The sequence below is a fragment of the Acomys minous genome, assembly GCF_964271855.1.
Source record: "Acomys minous genome assembly, chromosome: 4".
Taxonomy (NCBI): domain Eukaryota; kingdom Metazoa; phylum Chordata; class Mammalia; order Rodentia; family Muridae; genus Acomys; species Acomys minous.
The window spans coordinates 110,725,011-110,741,242 of record NC_140486.1 but is presented as its reverse complement, the minus strand read 5'-3'; the positions used below and the strand labels follow the sequence as shown (position 1 = coordinate 110,741,242).

Genomic DNA, 16,232 nt, shown 5'->3' with positions numbered 1-16,232 from the left:
CAAAGAAAAAAAGAAAAAAAGAAAAAACCCTGTCTAACCCCCACCCCCACCCCCACCCCCGCGCTGTGTCTCATGTTTGCTTTGTGGAACTCTCACCTCGTTCTCCAACTCCCTCAGAATCTGTCCATTTTCAAGTGGTCCAGTGCCTACCCCCTTTAGGAGCAGACTTCTGCAGAGATGCCTTTTTTGATGTAAATGAAGCTTGGCCAGGAAGAGTAGTCTCTGTTTTTATCAGTTTGATCTCTCTCTCTCTCTCTCTCTCTCTCTCTGTGTGTGTGTGTGTGTGTGTGTGTGTGTGTGAGAGAGAGAGAGACAGAGAGAGAGAGAGACAGAGAGACAGAGAGAGAGAGGGAGTTTCTTTGTGTCTCTGTGTAACCTTGACTGTCCTGTACTCAGTCTGTACACCAGGCTGGCCTTGAACTCACAGAGATGCCCCCATTCTTCCTCCCTGAGGGCTGGGATCACAGGCATGTGCCACCGCTCCCGGCTTGTTTTTCTTTTTGTTTTTTTGTTTTGTTTTTCAAGACAGGGTTTCTCTGTGTAGCCTTGGTTGTCCTGGACTCCCTCTGTAGACAAGGCTGGCCTCAAACTCACAGTGAGTGCACCATCACGCCCAGCCCCTATTTTTTTGTTTGTTTGTTTGCTTGTTTTTGTTTTTCTTTTTAGTAGCATTCCCAGGTTCCCTGTTACCTCCTCATATGTTGGATTGCCTTTTTCCTGCCCCTCTGCTGGGATGAGCTCCTTGAGGCCAGATGTTTTTTCGTGTCCCACCATGCTCTCCCATTCCCACCTAGAGCAGTCAGTGGTCAGCACATAGTAGGCCTGTTGAATAAATGATTTGCAGGATAGGGGTCTGAAAAGGCAAGAGGCACCCAGAAGTGTGTAGGTGGGTGTCAGGTTTCAAGGAAGTCATCTCTAAGAAGGGGCAGAGCAACTTGCCGGCAGCAGTTTCATTAGGGAGTGCCTCTGCCGTTGGTCTTCCTGGGAGCAGGTGGTGGTGGCAGCAGCCAGCTGAGAAGGAAGTAGGAGACTGTGGTACAGTGTCTGGGAAGCCGCGGCTGATGCCATGATGCACTTCAGAGCAAGGGCGGTCCTTTCCAACAGTCCTGAACTGAGACTGGACGTTTCTCCATCCATGAACAGCAGTCCTTGGATACACTCATGAAGAGAGGTGTGTCCCTAGGCAAGGCATTTTCCATAATTACAGCTCTCTCCAGAGGGAGCTGACAGCTGAGGCCATCTGTCTGTGGCCAGCAGCACTGGGGAGGAGTAAGTCCTTTAGTCTTGCAGAGGACCCAGATAGCATCTGACAGTGACTGTCATGTGAGACCCACCCAGTCCTCGGTAGGGAGTATGCTTGAACAAAAGGGACTGAAGTCCCCACCCCCGTCCCACGGGCACAGTGAGGTAACTCATAAACATGACGGTGGCCTTAGGAAGCTACAACCAAACGAACATGTAGCCAAGGATGACCTTGAATTTCTGGTCTTCCTGCTTCCATCTCCCAAGGGATTGAAATATTAGCATGTGTCGCCACCTCGTCTGGTTTTATACAGTGCTGTTGACTGAACCCAGAGCTCCATGTATTCTCGATTGGCTAGCACTATGTCAACTGAGCTAAAGCCCCAGCTCCTTTTATTTTTTGCAGTCTCTCTCTGTTTACTGGACTGGGTTCAAATGATTCTCACCTTGGCCTCTTGAGACTACAGATGTGCACTATTGCACCTTGCCTAAATTTCTTTTTTTCCCCAGACAGAGTTTCTCTATATAGCCCTAGCTGTCCTGGAACTCACTCTGTAGGCCAGAGGTCTGGCTGCCTCTGTCTCCTCCTCTTCCTCCTCCTCCTCCTCTTCTTCACAGGGTTTCTCTGTGTAGCTTTGGCTGTCCTGGACTCACTCTGTAGACCAGACTGGCCCCTGCCTCCCAAGCGCTGGGATTAAAGGCATGCTTCTGTCTTCTGAGTGCTGGGCTTGCCTAAAATTCGTAATCTTTTGAACAAGGGACCTTGACTTTTCCTTTTGCACAATTTACATAGCTGGTCCTGTTCTCCAGCTCTGAGCCAAGGCTGATTTCTGAGAGATTGTTAGGGAGACATGGGATAGGGCATGGGCTCAGGTAGGCCTCAAATTGTGTAACACAGGGGTAACAATGTCCTTGTTTGTGTATGAAGCAAGAGTCATGGCGCTGGCTCCACCTAGAGGGGAGGAAAGAACCCAAGTCTGACTGTCCCAACTGCCATATCAGACTGCGGAGTCAGTGCCCTGGAAGGGCAACCCAGAGGCCCCTCCGTGAAGGAAGACAGCCACCTCCTGCTTTCAGAACCCTCTTGGGTCCCTGTCATATGGCAGCTGCTGGATATTGACAAGAAACCAAGATGCCCGGACTTTACAGAGACCAGTAGGATGCCTCCTGGACCAGGCAGAGGTGCCTGGAGCAGACAACTAGTCTGGAAGTCAGGGCTAGGCTTATGAGGCTGGGGGGTGTGGAGGTAGGGGTGTGGGGGGGTGGGGTCTTTTGCTCCCAGAAGACAGATGGTGAGGGATCAGGATCAAAAGGCTGCCCTGGTAGGGAGGAGCCTTGGAGCATGAGGAGAGAAGGAACCCGGGAGTGGGGGAAGTAGTATCCCAGAGAGAGAGAGAGAGAGAGAGAAAGAGAGAAAGAAGAAGGAGGAGGAGGAGGAGGAGGAGGAAGAGGAAGGGAGGGAGAGGGAAAGGTGGTAAGAGAGGAAGGGGCGAGGTGGATCTGTCCTTTTATATACTGGGCAAGGCCTCGGCCTGTGGCAGGTAGGCAGTGACATCACAGGTAGGCAGACGGAAGCAGAATCCAGAGGAGCCTTGGATTGCTCTTTAACCTAAACCAGAGACTGGGTCACAGCACCCTGAATCTAGAGCCCCTGGCACCCGCATGCCTCGTCTGGCTTTAAGGCCAAATCTGGGTCATTGCTTTATTTTTGCATACCAGTTTTTCTGCTTCTGTCATGTCATACTCTTCCTCTCTAGGCTGGAACCCTATCCTTTCTCCTCTGACTGATGCTATCTGCCTCAGTTTACCACGCACGTGGTGTCATACTTGTTCACTTCCAGTGGCCAGAACTGGGTTTATTTCGTACACCGTGAATATTTTCTGTACAAGGGGCTCATCGGTTTATTTCTGCACGGAGGTTCCAAAGCTCCAGCCCATCTGTTCACCAGGACACCCCAGGCAGTGTCCAGTCGCTTAATACCAGAAACTGGCAAGGGTTTCTGATTCAGGCTGCTGAGGATGGGAGGATGAGGGGGAGGGGGAAGGGTAGAAACCGCCCTCTGGGAACGTCAAGGCTGGGCACCTACTGTGTACCACAGATAACTGGGTACTGGCCAAGGTGGACTTGTGGACTGGGCTGTCACAAACAGAAGCCTCTTTCTTCCCGGGTTTGCGCAGGAGAGCGTTTATAAACAGGACAAAGCCAGGCAGTTCAGGGGCCTCCCGGGCAGCGGGAGAAAAGCAGGGTGCAGGGAGCCAAGGCGGGGCGCTCCACGGGGGCGCAGATCCAGCCCCGCCCAAGCCTACAGCCTGAAAGGGCCTCTGTGTCGCGGCCGCCGCCCGCCCGCAGCCCAGAGAGCATTTCCTCAGCTGCGCCAGACCCCGGAGGCTCCGCCGCCCCTCTGGGGACAGACACAAATAGTTCCCGGCGCAGCTGTCCGGCCAGTTGCCGGGGGAACTAAACTCAATGGACTGACGTCACCTGGCCGTCGCGTAGCAACTGGCAAGGACTCTCCTTCCCCGCCCGGACGGTGAGGTCACGGTCGTCAAGGAGACGGAGGGGCGGGGCCGCTGGGTCTCTAGTGGCCTGGATCCAACCTGGGAGCCTCGGAACCTTGCTGTGTTGGGGGCGGGGGGGGGGGGGGGGATGGTGCCTCGTGGCCTGCAGCAATCTAGACACCTGCCTTGCCCTCGGCTGGCCAGGCCTGAGAAAGGCCTGCCCCAAAGACAGAGCCTTTGTTGTCCTCACCCCATCTCCCTGCCCAGTTTTCTGTTCCAGCCTTGTTTCCTCGCCTGGCCTGGACTTAGACCGGGTTCTACTAACTGGGAGGCAGCACTGGCTGTTTTTCCTCTCCCTCCTCCCTGGTCACCCAGGAAGTGTAGGCGCTTGGCCACCAGCCTTGGGGGAAGACACACAGGACCCAGCATTCTGACCAAGTCTTGTTTCCTCCTCCACTCCTCAGCTTGTGCATGTGACCTTCTCCGCTGCTACTACAGCCAGACCAGGTGCCCCGGGGTTAAAAGAATGGTGGAAACTTTACCTCTATTGTGTCCCTGATAGTCTGTTCCATATCATGGCAGAGTACAAAGCCTTGAAACCGGAAGTCCAGGTGTCAGACAAGACCCAGAACCTCATGCCACCCTCCCTCCCCCTTTTTTTGAGACATGCACACAGAATAAATTAAATGATTTTATTTTTTTTAAAGATTTATTTATTATGTATACAGTGTTTTGCCTGCATGTTCACCTGCAGGCCAGGAGAGGGTACCAGATCTCATTATTGATGGTTGTGAGCCACCATGTGGTTGCTGGGAATTGAACTCAGGACCTCCGGAAAGAAGAGCAGCCTCTTAACCTCTGAGCCATCTCTCCAGCCCCTTTATTTTGGTTTTTCGAGACAGGATTTTTCTGTGTAGCCCTGGCTGTCCTGGACTCACTCCGTAGACCAGGCTGGCTAGGAACTCACAAGAGATCTTACCTGCTTCTGCCTCCCGAGTACTGGGATTAAAGGCATGTGCCATCATGCCCGGCTCCCCACAGTCAGTTTTATCTTAGCTCTTCCCTAACACAACTCATGAATACTGTTTGTGCCCAAAGTCGTGTCCAATGAACAGACTCCTGACAATACACAACTCTGGAGACCCCAAGGAGGAAGACAGTTTACTTTGTGGATTTGTTGTTGGAGTCCAGGTTGGTCTGAAGTTTGCTATGTAGACCAGGCTAGTTTGAAACTCTAGGGTCTCCTGCCTCAGGTGCCCAAGTCCCAGAATTCACCACTGTTAAATACTGTTTCAGCCTGTTGTCTGTTCTTCCACCGGAGACTGGGAAATCTGTTGCGTATCTGTTTAGCTCACAATTCTAGAGACTGGGTAGTCCATGAACACTGGGACCAGTATCTGACAGGACCTGCTTGCTTCCCCACGATGTGAAAGGCAGCACTTGATTTGAGAGCAGGCATACTAGTTCGAGTTCCTCCTTTCTCTTCTTACAAAGCCAAACCCGTAAACACAAGGCTGAAAGTGGTGGCGCACACCTTTGATTCCAACACATAGGGGGCACAGGCAGGCAGATCTATGCAAGTTGGAAGCCAGCCTAGTCTACATAGCAAATTCTAGGTTATTCAGGGATTCACAGTGAGACCTTACTTATACATAAATTAATGATAAGATTATCATTACCTGTTGAATCTCAGTTATTTCCCCCAAAGTCCCACCTCTAAATACCCTTAACCTTTAAGTTTTGAGATTTTTCTAGCAAAGTCTTACTGTAGTGTGCTGGTGTTTTGGTGTTTTGGTTTTGGCTTTGTGCATGTCTATGTTTTTAAAATTAAAAATATGAGGCTGAAGAGATGGCTCAGGGATTAAGAGCACTGACTGCTCCTCCGGAGGTCCTGAGTTTAAGTCCCAGCAACCACAAATGGTGCCTCACAACCATCAGTGATCTGATGCCCTCTTCTGGCTTGCAGGTATAGTGCAGGCAGAGCACTGTATACATAATAAATAAATCTTTAAAAAAATTAAATTAAATTAAATTAAATTAAAAACATAAAATTAAAATTTTAGCGACTGGAAAGATGACTCAGAGGTTAAGACTTGTTTTAATCACAGGTCGTGATTTCAATTCCCAACAACTACATGGTGGCTCACAACCATCTGTAATGAGATCTGGTGCCCTCTTCTGGCATACAGGCACATATGCAGGCAGAGTACTGTATAAATAATAAATCTTTAGGGCATGGCATGGTGGCACACGCCTTTAATCCCAGCACTTGGGAGGCCGAGACAGGCAGATTGCTGTGAGTTCGAGGCCAGCCTGGTCTACAAAAGCAAGTCCAGGATAGCCAGGACTGTTACACAGTGAAACCCTGTCTTGAAAAACAAACAAATAAATAAAATAATAAATCTTTAAAAAAATAATTTACTGCTGCGTGTGGTGGTTCACACTTTTAATCCAGCACTTGGGAGGCAGGCAGGTGGGTCTCTGTGAGTTCCAGGCCAGCCTGGTTTACAAAGTGAGTCCAGGACAGCCAGGGCTACACAGAGAAACCCTGTCTCAAAAAACAAACAAACAAACAAACAAAAACCCAAAATAATTTTTAAAAAAAGAAAAAAGAAAACAATAATAATAACAACAATAATAAATATTATTAAATTTCTGTGTGCATGTGTGCTCGCACACATGCCTAATATAGCACATGTGTGAAAGTCAGAAGACAATGTATAAAACTTGGGTCTCTCCTTCCACTTTTTGGGTCCTGGGAATTGAACTCAGATCTTCAGGTTTGGCAGCAAGTGCCTTTAGCCAATGAACCATCTCATCTGACTTTGTTTTTGAGGCAGAGTCTCATGTGGCTGGCATTCAACTCTTGATCTTCTTGCTTCTATATCCTGAGTATAAGAATGCATATGGGGTTGGGCATGGTGGCGCACGCCTCTAATCACAGCACTTGGGAAGCAGAGGCAGGCAGATCTCTGTGAGTTCGAGGCCAGCCTGGTCTACAAAGCACGTCCAGGACAGCCAAAGCTATACAGAGAAACCCTGTCTTGAAAAAACAAAAAACAGCTCAGCATGGTAGTACAGCCTTTAATCCCTATATCGGGAGGCAGAGGCAGGTGGATTTCTATGAGTTCGAGGCTAGCCTGGTTTACAAAGCCAGGACAGCCAAGGCTACATAGAGAAACCCTGTCTTGAAAAACTAAACAAGAAAAAGAAAAGGGTTTATTTGGCCTACATTTCCACATTGAAGTCAGAGCAGGATTCAAGTGGGGCAGGAACTTGGAGGCAGGAGCTAATACAGAGGCTAGTGTGCTGCTTACTGGTCTGTTCATGTGCCTTGCATAGTCTGCCTTTTTATAGAACCCAGGATCACCAGCCCAGCAATGGCCCTACCCACAATGGGCTGCGACCTCCCCCACCGAATGCTAATTAAGAAAATGCCCTACAGGCCTGCCTACAGCTGATCTTACGGAGACGTTTTTTCTCAGTTGAGTCTCCTCTCTCTCAGATGACTCTATACTGTGTCATTGACATAAAACTAGCCAGGACAAGATCCATCTTACATTTGAAAAAAATTAAATCAGGAGACATGAAAACCCTGCCCTGGGAGCAGGACTGTTCACCAAAGCAGGTCTCTGCTTGCTTTTAGGCCTTGGGTTCAAAGGATGCTGCCCGTCCTGGCTCTTCTTCCCAAGCCCCACACATTGGCCTGACTGGCTTCTGCCTGATAGTCGGCCTGGTGTGGTCTGTGTTTCTGAGCACTGAGAACTTAGCTGTTAAGCTGTCACGAGAGTCTATGACTCTCTGTCTCTTAAAAAATTATGTATGTGTATTTTGTGTGCATGTTTGTATGTATGTTTTGTGTGCATGTATGTATGTGTACTGGCCTTGCACTCACAGTGATTCTCCTGTCTCTGCCTTCCGAGTGCTGGGATTACAGTCATGCGTCACCACGCCCGGCCTCCCTGTGCCTCCTCCTCCTCCTCCTCCTCCTCCTCCTCCTCCTCCTCCTCCTCCTCCTCCGACAGGGTTTCTTTGTGTAGCCTTAGCTGTCCTAGACTAGCTTTGTAGACGAGGCTGGCCTCGAACTCACAGCGATCCGCCTGCGTCTGCCTCCCGAGTGCAGGGATTAGAGGTGTGCGCCACCACGCTCAGATCCCTGTGTCTTTTTGTGTCTAGGTGCTACCTAGAGATAATTTCCAGCCTGTATCTGTTAACTGGGCTATCTTAGACTGTACTCAACCCCTGCTTCTAAGTGCCAAGGATTCGGTCTGGCTGGACTCTGCCGATGTGGAGCAGTGCTGTCCTCTCACCAGCAGAGGGCGCATTCTGCATTCTTCAGCGCTCTGGAAGCTCAAGTGTAGCAAGCCTGAGAAACAGGGCTACCCCCTTACCCAGAAGAGATGCAGTCTGTCAATTCAAAAATTAAAGGTGTATTTTAAAAACAAAGTTCAGATTTATTTCTGTGTCTATGTGTGTGTTCAGGCTTGCGTGCTATATTCCTAGCCTAAATTCCCAGTCTTGTTTTTTGAGACAGGTTTCTTTGTTTTGGAACTTGCTCTGTAGACCAGGCTGGCCTCAGACTCAGAGATCCACCTGCCGCCGCCCCCCCCCCCGACCCGCCCCCGCCCCTTCCTTCCCTCTTTGTGTGTGCAGGTGCATATGGAGGAGGCCAGAGATGAATCTCATGTGTCATTCTTCAGGACTTACCTGCCTTTTTAAAGTATATGATTTCAATTTTGTGTTCATTGATGGTTTGCTGGTTGTAACTCAGTGTGAGGGTATCATAAACTCTGGAACCGAAGCCACAGATGGGTGTGAGCTGCTGTGTGGGTGCTGGGAGCCGTGGTGCTTTTCTGAGCCATCTCTCCAGCCCCTACTTACTATTATTTACTTTTAATTTAATTTTATTTTTTTATTTTGACAAGGACTCACTATGTAGCTCTGGCTGGGAATTCACTGTGTAGACCAGGCTGGCCTCAAACTCACAGGGAGATGCCTGTCTTTGCCTCCCAAGGGCTGGGATTAAAGACATGTGTGACCACACTCTGCTCATCTTGGTTTTAAGACAAGGTCTTCCATTGGCCTGGGGCTTATATATCATATCCATACATGCATTTATTTTATTTTATTTTATTTTTTGATTTTTCAAGACAGAGTTTCTCTATGTAGTTTTGGGTGTCCTGAACTCCCTTTGTAGACCAGGCTGGCCTCGAACTCACAAAGATCCACCTGCCTCTGCCTCCCAAGTGCTGAGATTAAGGGCATGTGCCACTACACCCAGCACGGGATTACATTTTACACATAAATTTTCCCCACCTCTCCCCTTTTTTAAAAAAGATTTATTTAGTTATTACATATACATGTATGCCTGCACACCAGAAGAAGGCCCCAGACCTCATTATAGATGGTGAGCCGCCGTGTGGTTGCTGGGAATTGAACTCAGGACCTCTGGAAGAACAGACAGTGCCCTTAACCTCTGAGCCATCTCTCCAGCCCTTACATATAAATTTTTATTATTTTTTTTAATTTTATTTACTTATTATTATGTACACAGTGCTCTGCTTGCATATACTCCTGCAAGCCAGAAGGGGGCGCCCTATCACATTACAGATGGTTATGAGCCACCATGTGGTTGCTGGGAATTGAACTCAGGACCTTTGGAAGAGCAGGCGGCGCTCTTAACCACTGAGCCATCTCTCCAGCCCACATATAAATTTTTAAATATTTTTTTCCCTGTTTGCTTTGAGATTGGGGACATGCTCTCAGTGTGCAGCCCATGCAGGCCTACAACTTACACTTTTCCTGTTTTGCTCATTAATGCCTAGCCTAAGTTTTCCCTATCATTTGAATTCATAAAATACACACACCTATCTGTTATGGAGACAACAGCGACCGTCATACAGTGTGGGCTCCCTGGAGTGTGTGGGCTCAAAGCCATGATGTGGTAAATGCTATGTCACTGGCCATCACACCCTCCTGTGAGGATGAGGATGAAGCCCAAGATGGCAGAGGGAGAAGAAGCCAAAGCTGCAGTGCTGGTCCCCAGCTAACCTCACAAGACAACCTGACCTTGGGTGTGGCACCTGCCTGCAGGATCTGCTGCATGCACGTGTGCCCACCTATGGGGCGGCTGGGGGGGGATGAGTCCTTCATTGATACATATGGCAGACACTAGACCTGTCCTGCTAACTCTTGGCCTGGCTGAAATGACATTTTGTTTTGCACTCTTGCTCTCTCTCTCCCTCTCTCTCCTTCCCTCCCTCCCGCCACTCTCTACACCCCCCCCCCCCCCCCGTCCCCTTACATCAGGTTTTTGGCAAGGATCCATTTGTGATTTTCTCCCACCTCAAGTCTTAACACCCAAGAGTACCCTGCAAACAGCCACCCTACTATCCTCTCTTCCTTTATTCATATAAATTCTCTTTCAAGGTGGTGTGGGTCGGGTGCCTTCAAATCCATGTGCCCACGGTGGGCAAGGTCACTTGCCTTGCTGCCATGTGTCCTGTGAGCTGCTCCCACACCTCCCCTTGCAGTAGGTGGACGGGTGGTGGTTTCTTTTAGGCCTTCCACCTTTTTGCTTCTTGCTCCACTTGGCCGTATCATCCTGGCTTGGGGTGCATGCATTTCTATGTTGGATGTCCATCCCCATGCCCAAGGGTGTGGTCCCAGTTTTCTCCCCAGGTGTGCCAGCATCTAGATGCTTGGAATTCAATTCTAGGGGAGCTGCTAGGTGGAGAGGAGAGAGAGCAGGCTAGAGTTCTGCGCCTGACAGATCGGCTCGTCTGTAGGGCCTCGCAGACTGAGCCAGTCAGTAGCAGGATGCAAGGGGAAGGCTGAGACCCCCAAACCAATGGGCTGTGACTGTCACAGCCTCTGAGGAACTAGGGACTTGGCCTTGCAGAATCCATTGCAAAGCAGGACAGTGGGTTGCAGTCTTGTCCCTGTTCAGAGCACGAGCTAAGTGCTTGCTGAGTATCTGTGACTTCCTAGTGTCCCTTTTAGATACTTTGATGGTGAAACCGCAATCTAGCGGTTTCTGGTGCTACTTCTGGTGTCAAGGACCTACAGGGGAGCCACAGGACCCAGATGTAAGTCCACTTCAGTGCTGCTGGGGGGTAGACAAGTCATGGGGACCCTTCCCGCCTCTATTAACCCTTTGGGTTCCACTGCCTGACAGTGATGCCAGACATCTGTTTGGCTCAAGCTAGCAGGACCTGAACTGATGTTTTTTTTCTTTCTTTCTTTCTTTTTCTCAATCCATTTGGTCTGTGATGTTCCTTTCTCCTTTCGCTTTGTCTCTTCTTGTGGCTGGCCCTGAGTTTCCTGAGTCTGGACCATCTCTCTGTGGAGACGACCCACAGCTGCCTCTCTTGCAAGCTGCTGTCACCACATGTTTGATACTGGCCCTTTGCTATTCTAAGAGTGAAGGCTCAATTTCAATGAGTGCTAGTCCATAGGTGTCTTCTTCCTACTCCTGACCAAGCAGTATGCATCCTGTTTTTGTTTTTGTTTGGTTTGGTTTGGTTTTCTGAGACAGGGTTTCTCTGTGTAGTCTTTTGTAGACCAGGCTGGCCTCATAGATATGTCTGCCTCTGCTTCTCAGAGTGCTGGGATTACAGACCTGCACCATCTTGCCTGGCCCAATGTATATTCTTGGTATCCGACTCCCCAGGATCAGCTTTGTCATGTGTCACCATGGTGCCTATTATATAGACTCAACTTTGTGCCCTGGGCAATTATATTGCAACCCGGTGTAGTAGGGATTTCCTTTACAGGAGAGGAGGCATAGGAAACTGCTGGAAAACTCAGCTGGTCCGCAGTAGAGCCAGCATCCAAGGTAGCCTGGAGCCAAAGGCCAAGCCCTTCATTTATTCTGCTGATTGTGGGTCCTGCTGTGCTGTGGAAGGTCACTGATTCTGGGCCACCTGAGGCCCAGTCCAGAGGGCAGGTATTTTAATCTTGTGGCTACCAAGCCAACATCAGTGTCCTCTGCAGGGACTGGCCACATTCCCTCTTATCTTCTTGCCTAGAGTGAGTAAAGACCCCTGGAAAGTAGAAGGAACCCACCAGCTGGAAAACATAGCATAGCCACGCCCACACCTGGCAAAGGTGCCTATTGCTGGGTCCTGCATCGTACTGGCTTCAGTTTGGGTTGTGGTCCCTTTCAGTCGAGGTCACCTATGCTGTATAATCATCCGCTGTCAACTTGGTGCTAGCTAAGGCCATCTGGGAAGAGGGAACTTCAACTGAGACCATTCTGCCATCAGATTGACTTGTAAGCAAGGCTGTGGGAGGATTTTTCTTAATTAACAGTTGAGGTTGCATGGCTGGGGCCTAAGGGGCAGCTTTATCACCCCCTGCTGTGTCTTCCAGGTACCTGACCCTTTCCCCCGCCCTCCTCCACCTCAACCACCTGTCTCACTTCCCTCAGCCTCTGTGTGGGGGACACCATGTCTCACTCTTGTTCTTCTGGGAGGCCCCCTTTCTGGGGTCTGAGTGATCAGTCTCCATGGTGTGACACAGGGGCAGTTCTCCTGGAGCAGGTGGAGCTTCCCAATGGAAAGGGCACGACACAGGTGGGTCTGTGCTTCCTCTTGGGGTTTGGAGTCCTACTTCCTTTCAAGAGTCATCTCTAAGGCAGATGACTGACAAAGGCCAGGTAAGCTGTCATGGGCAGCGGGCAGACTAACTGCTTCGACCCTGAAATAACCGAGGATCTTAGTTTGGGGGTTTATTTATTTATTTATTGGTTTTCTTTTCAGAGAAGCAAAAATCTTGGCTTTTAATGTAAACACTAACTTTAAAAATGTGAGCAATTAACCAGGTGTGGTGGCGCCGCCTGTAATCCCAGCACTTGCGAGGCAGAGGCAGGTGAAGTTTGAGGCCAATCTGGTCTACAAAGCAAGTCCAGGACAGGACAGCCAAGGCTACACAGGAAAAACCTCTCTTGGGGGGGGAAAAAAAAAAGTGAAGCCGAGGGAGGTGGCACACCCCTTTAATCCCAGTACTCAGGAGGCAGAGGCAGGTGGACCTCTGTGAGGTCAGCCTGGTCTACAAAGTAACTCCAGGACAGCCAAGGCTGCACAGAGAGACCTTGTCTCAAAAAAAAAAAAAAAAAAAAAAAAAAAAAAAGAACCAGAAAACGGTAAAAGCATGAGTTCGAGGCCAGCCTGGTCTACAAAGAGAGTCAAGGACAGCCAAAGCTAACACAGAGAAACCCTGTCTCAAAAAACAAAAACAATAAAACAAAAAAGATTGCAGGGGGTGGGGGTACTGGAGAGATAGCTCAGAGGTTAAGAGCACAAACAAAAAACAAACTAACTACAAAACAAAACAAAACAAGAACAGAGCACTCAACTACATAAAATAAATAAATACATCTTTAAAAAAAAAAGATTGCACGGGACCCAGGTGTGTATGCCCCTCCTATGAGGCCTCATATAGTACTCTGTCCTCCATTACCCTCTCCCGCCTCCCAGAACCTCAACATGTAGCCTGGGCACAGGGCTGAGGGACAAGCACGTACAAGTCCTCAGGTTACCTGGAGACACAGCGGGGTTCTGCGGAACCGAGGCTCCCCTCCCCTCTTCTCTTCCCCAGTCCTGTCAGAGCCCTGCTCTTCTCTCTCTGCAGTTTGAACCCAGACCAGAATGGAACAACCTAAGAAAATTCTATTTCTAGAACATTCTGGGCCCCTTCTGTCCTTTCACCCTGTTGTTCCCCACTGCATGGATAAGGGCGGAGCTTAGAAAATAAACGCTTGCGGTTATTTACTGACGGGCATGGGGGCATTATCTAGTGCAGAGGTGGGGAGGGAGCAGGGGCGCTGTGGCTAGTCTAGTTGCCATTGGAGCCAGGGCGGGCCCAGTGTGGGGTGAAGCGATTGGCCAGGTAGCGTAAAGCTGACCGGATGCCTTCCACAGTTCGTCTCTCCACGGACTCTAGCAGGTGCGTGACCGAGCGCAGGGCCGAGCCGGTTCTAACCACCAGCCCGGAATGGAAAGCTGACCTGGCATTGTTCAACAGGCTGGAGACGGTGCGAAGACGGGGACCCTCCTCTTGTAGCCTGTCCGCTGGAGAGCTGCGGCCAGAGGCCAGAATGCCCATAGCCAAACCCATGCTTGTGGCTGTGTCTGACCACACCAGAATGTCCGCAAGGGAGCTGATGGAGCCCTCGCCGCCGCCCAGCAGGCTGGTCATGGAGCGCATGTAGTCATTATCCACGATAGGCCTATACAGACTGGGATCCAAAACGTTCCTGTTCCTGCCCAGGTCCACCTGGCAGGGATCCGGAGAGGGAGGTGGACTGCCTGCTGGGGAGCTTGGGGAAGGTGGGGTCTGTGGAATCCTTGAGTCAGCAGCTAAATCCTCACCAGTCAGCCATGGGGGGTTAGCTTTGCTCTCAGGGTTCAAGGCCTTGAAACCTTCAGCTTCCTGCTCAGCAGCCTTGGTGGTACCCGTGGGCTCTAGGCCAGGACTACTGGTATCCAAAGTGGATGGGCCAGTAGCTCCCATAGAAGGCTGGACATTTTCAGGCAGGACAGATGGGACATCAGCATTTGGAGCTATCTCTGGCTTTCCTGGTGTCTTTTCCTGGTTCTGGGAGTTACTTGGGGAAACCGTACGGCTCCGACTTGTACGGTTATTTTCAGCCAGCCTGTCCCACACCGGGTTCTGGAAGCCCACAAACACTTGCAGAGTACCCGAGGCTTGGGGCAGCAGAGATGTGACTTCTTCAAGGTTCTCCTGGTGCTGGCTTGGAGCATCTGGGATCTCATCTTTGTCCCCAGAAACAGCCATGGAGACGGATGGCTCTATATCTTGCCTTATGGAGGTGGCCATGGGCACAGAGGCCTGATCCCCGTCCTGTTCCCTGAAGGTGGTCATCTGCGCGGGGCCCGGGTCTTCATCCTGATCTGTGAAGGACTGAAAGGGTTCCTGATCTTCATCTTCCTCTGCAATGATGGTCAATCCCACAGAGGGCTGGTCTATATCCTCCTGTTCAGTGAGTGCTGTAGCGCTGTCTACTGGTTGGACGTCATCAGGCAGGAAGTCTAGACTCTGGGACTTTCCAGGTATGTCTGCAGAGTTTTCATCAGCTTCATTGCCCAAGGCAGCCTTGGGAAGATTATACACAGGCCTGCTGTTGGCTTCAGTCTCTTCCAAGGGCCCCGTGGTCATCTATGCCCCCTGCTACTTGTGGTGGTTGGGAGGGGCTTGACTCTGCTTGGCTCACTTGTCCAGGTGGTGAGGTCACAGGAGGTTGTGGGCAGCTGGTGATGTAACAGGTACTTGTAGAGCAAGGCTCCTGGATGCGCTGAGCCTGCCGAGTAGATATCCCGGAGAGCTGAATCTAGGTGGTGATTCGTAGCCAGAGTTGCAGGTACCTAGGGAATGAGGGATGACTATCTTGGTTTAAAATAGAGATAGGTAGGGCTGGAGAGGTGGCTCAGTGGTTAAGAGCACTAGCTGCTCTTTCAGAGGTCCTGAGTTCAATTCCCAGCAACCACATGGTGGCTCGTAACCATCTATAATAGGACCCAGTGCCCTCCTCTGATGTGCAGGTGTACATGCAGGCAGAATACTGTATATGAAATAAAAATAATAAATAAATACGGGGCTGGAGAGATGGCTCAGAGGCTAAGAGCACCGACTGTTCTACCAGAGGTCCTGAGTTCAGTACCCAGCAACCACATGGTGGCTCGTAACCATCTATAATGTGACCTGATGCCCTCACCGTACAGGCAGAGTGCACTGCATACATAATAAATTAAATCTTTAAAAAATTAAATCTCAGGCTGGAGAAATGGCTCAGAAGTTAAGAGCACTGTCTGCTCTTCCAAAGGTCCTGAGTTCAATTCCCAGCAACCACATCATGGCTCACAACCATCTATAATGAGATCTGTTGTCCTCTTCTGGCCTGTAGGCACACATGGGGACAGAGTACTGTATAAATAATAACTAAATGAAATCTTTTAAAAAATAAATACAAATAAATAAAAAAATTAAATCTTTGCCTGGCCTGGTGGCACATGCCTTTAATCCCAGCACTTGGCTGAGGCAGAGGCAGGTAGATCATTGTGAGTTCCAGGACAGCCTGGTCTAGAAGTGAATCCAGGACAGCCAAGGCTACACAGACAAACCCTGTCTCGAAAAACAAAAACAAAAACAAACAAACAAACAAAAATGAAGATGGGTATGTAGGTGCAGATGCAGCCACGGGACTGTGAGAAGGTGGGGGAACAATAAGGGAAGGTGAGACTAAGTTAGAATCAATGGGTTTGTTTATTTATTTGGGGAATCATCGTCTGTTCTTCCTATGTAGTTCAGACTGGCCTTTTACTCGGATCCCCCTGCCTTATGCTCTCAAGAGCTAGGATTACAGACACATACAGCACCACGTTTGAATCAAGGTTTACGTTAGCACTCCCACCACCTCGCTTCTCTCATGGGACGCTGATTTAGCCTTTCTTTCTTTGCAGTGGGCAGGA

At 49.8% G+C, this 16,232-nt stretch overlaps 1 protein-coding gene across 4 annotated transcripts; it reads right to left on the bottom strand.

The window, feature by feature from the left end:
* Window positions 1-10,132: 10,132 nt before the first annotated feature.
* On the bottom strand, window positions 10,133-14,977 carry TEX44 (testis expressed 44). 4 transcript variants are annotated; one of them, XM_084779194.1, is made up of 2 exons: window positions 13,751-14,977; window positions 10,133-10,464 (listed from the first exon to the last, which is right to left on the bottom strand). In XM_084779194.1, exons 1-2 carry the CDS (start codon window positions 14,920-14,922, stop codon window positions 10,368-10,370), a joined length of 1,269 nt encoding a protein of 422 aa, XP_084635320.1. In that variant the 5' UTR covers window positions 14,923-14,977; the 3' UTR covers window positions 10,133-10,367. The 4 variants fall into 4 exon arrangements, with proteins under 4 accessions (XP_084635320.1, XP_084635321.1, XP_084635322.1 ...); XM_084779195.1 differs by lacking the exon at window positions 10,133-10,464 and adding an exon at window positions 10,725-10,803 and having other exon boundaries at window positions 13,751-14,976; XM_084779196.1 differs by lacking the exon at window positions 10,133-10,464 and adding an exon at window positions 10,846-12,026 and having other exon boundaries at window positions 13,751-14,976.
* Window positions 14,978-16,232: the final 1,255 nt, after the last annotated feature.

Coding starts and splice junctions, on each gene's coding strand:
- TEX44 (XM_084779193.1), bottom strand. CDS start 14,922: ATGACCACGGGGCCCTTGGAAGAGACTGAAGCCAACAGCAGGCCTGTG.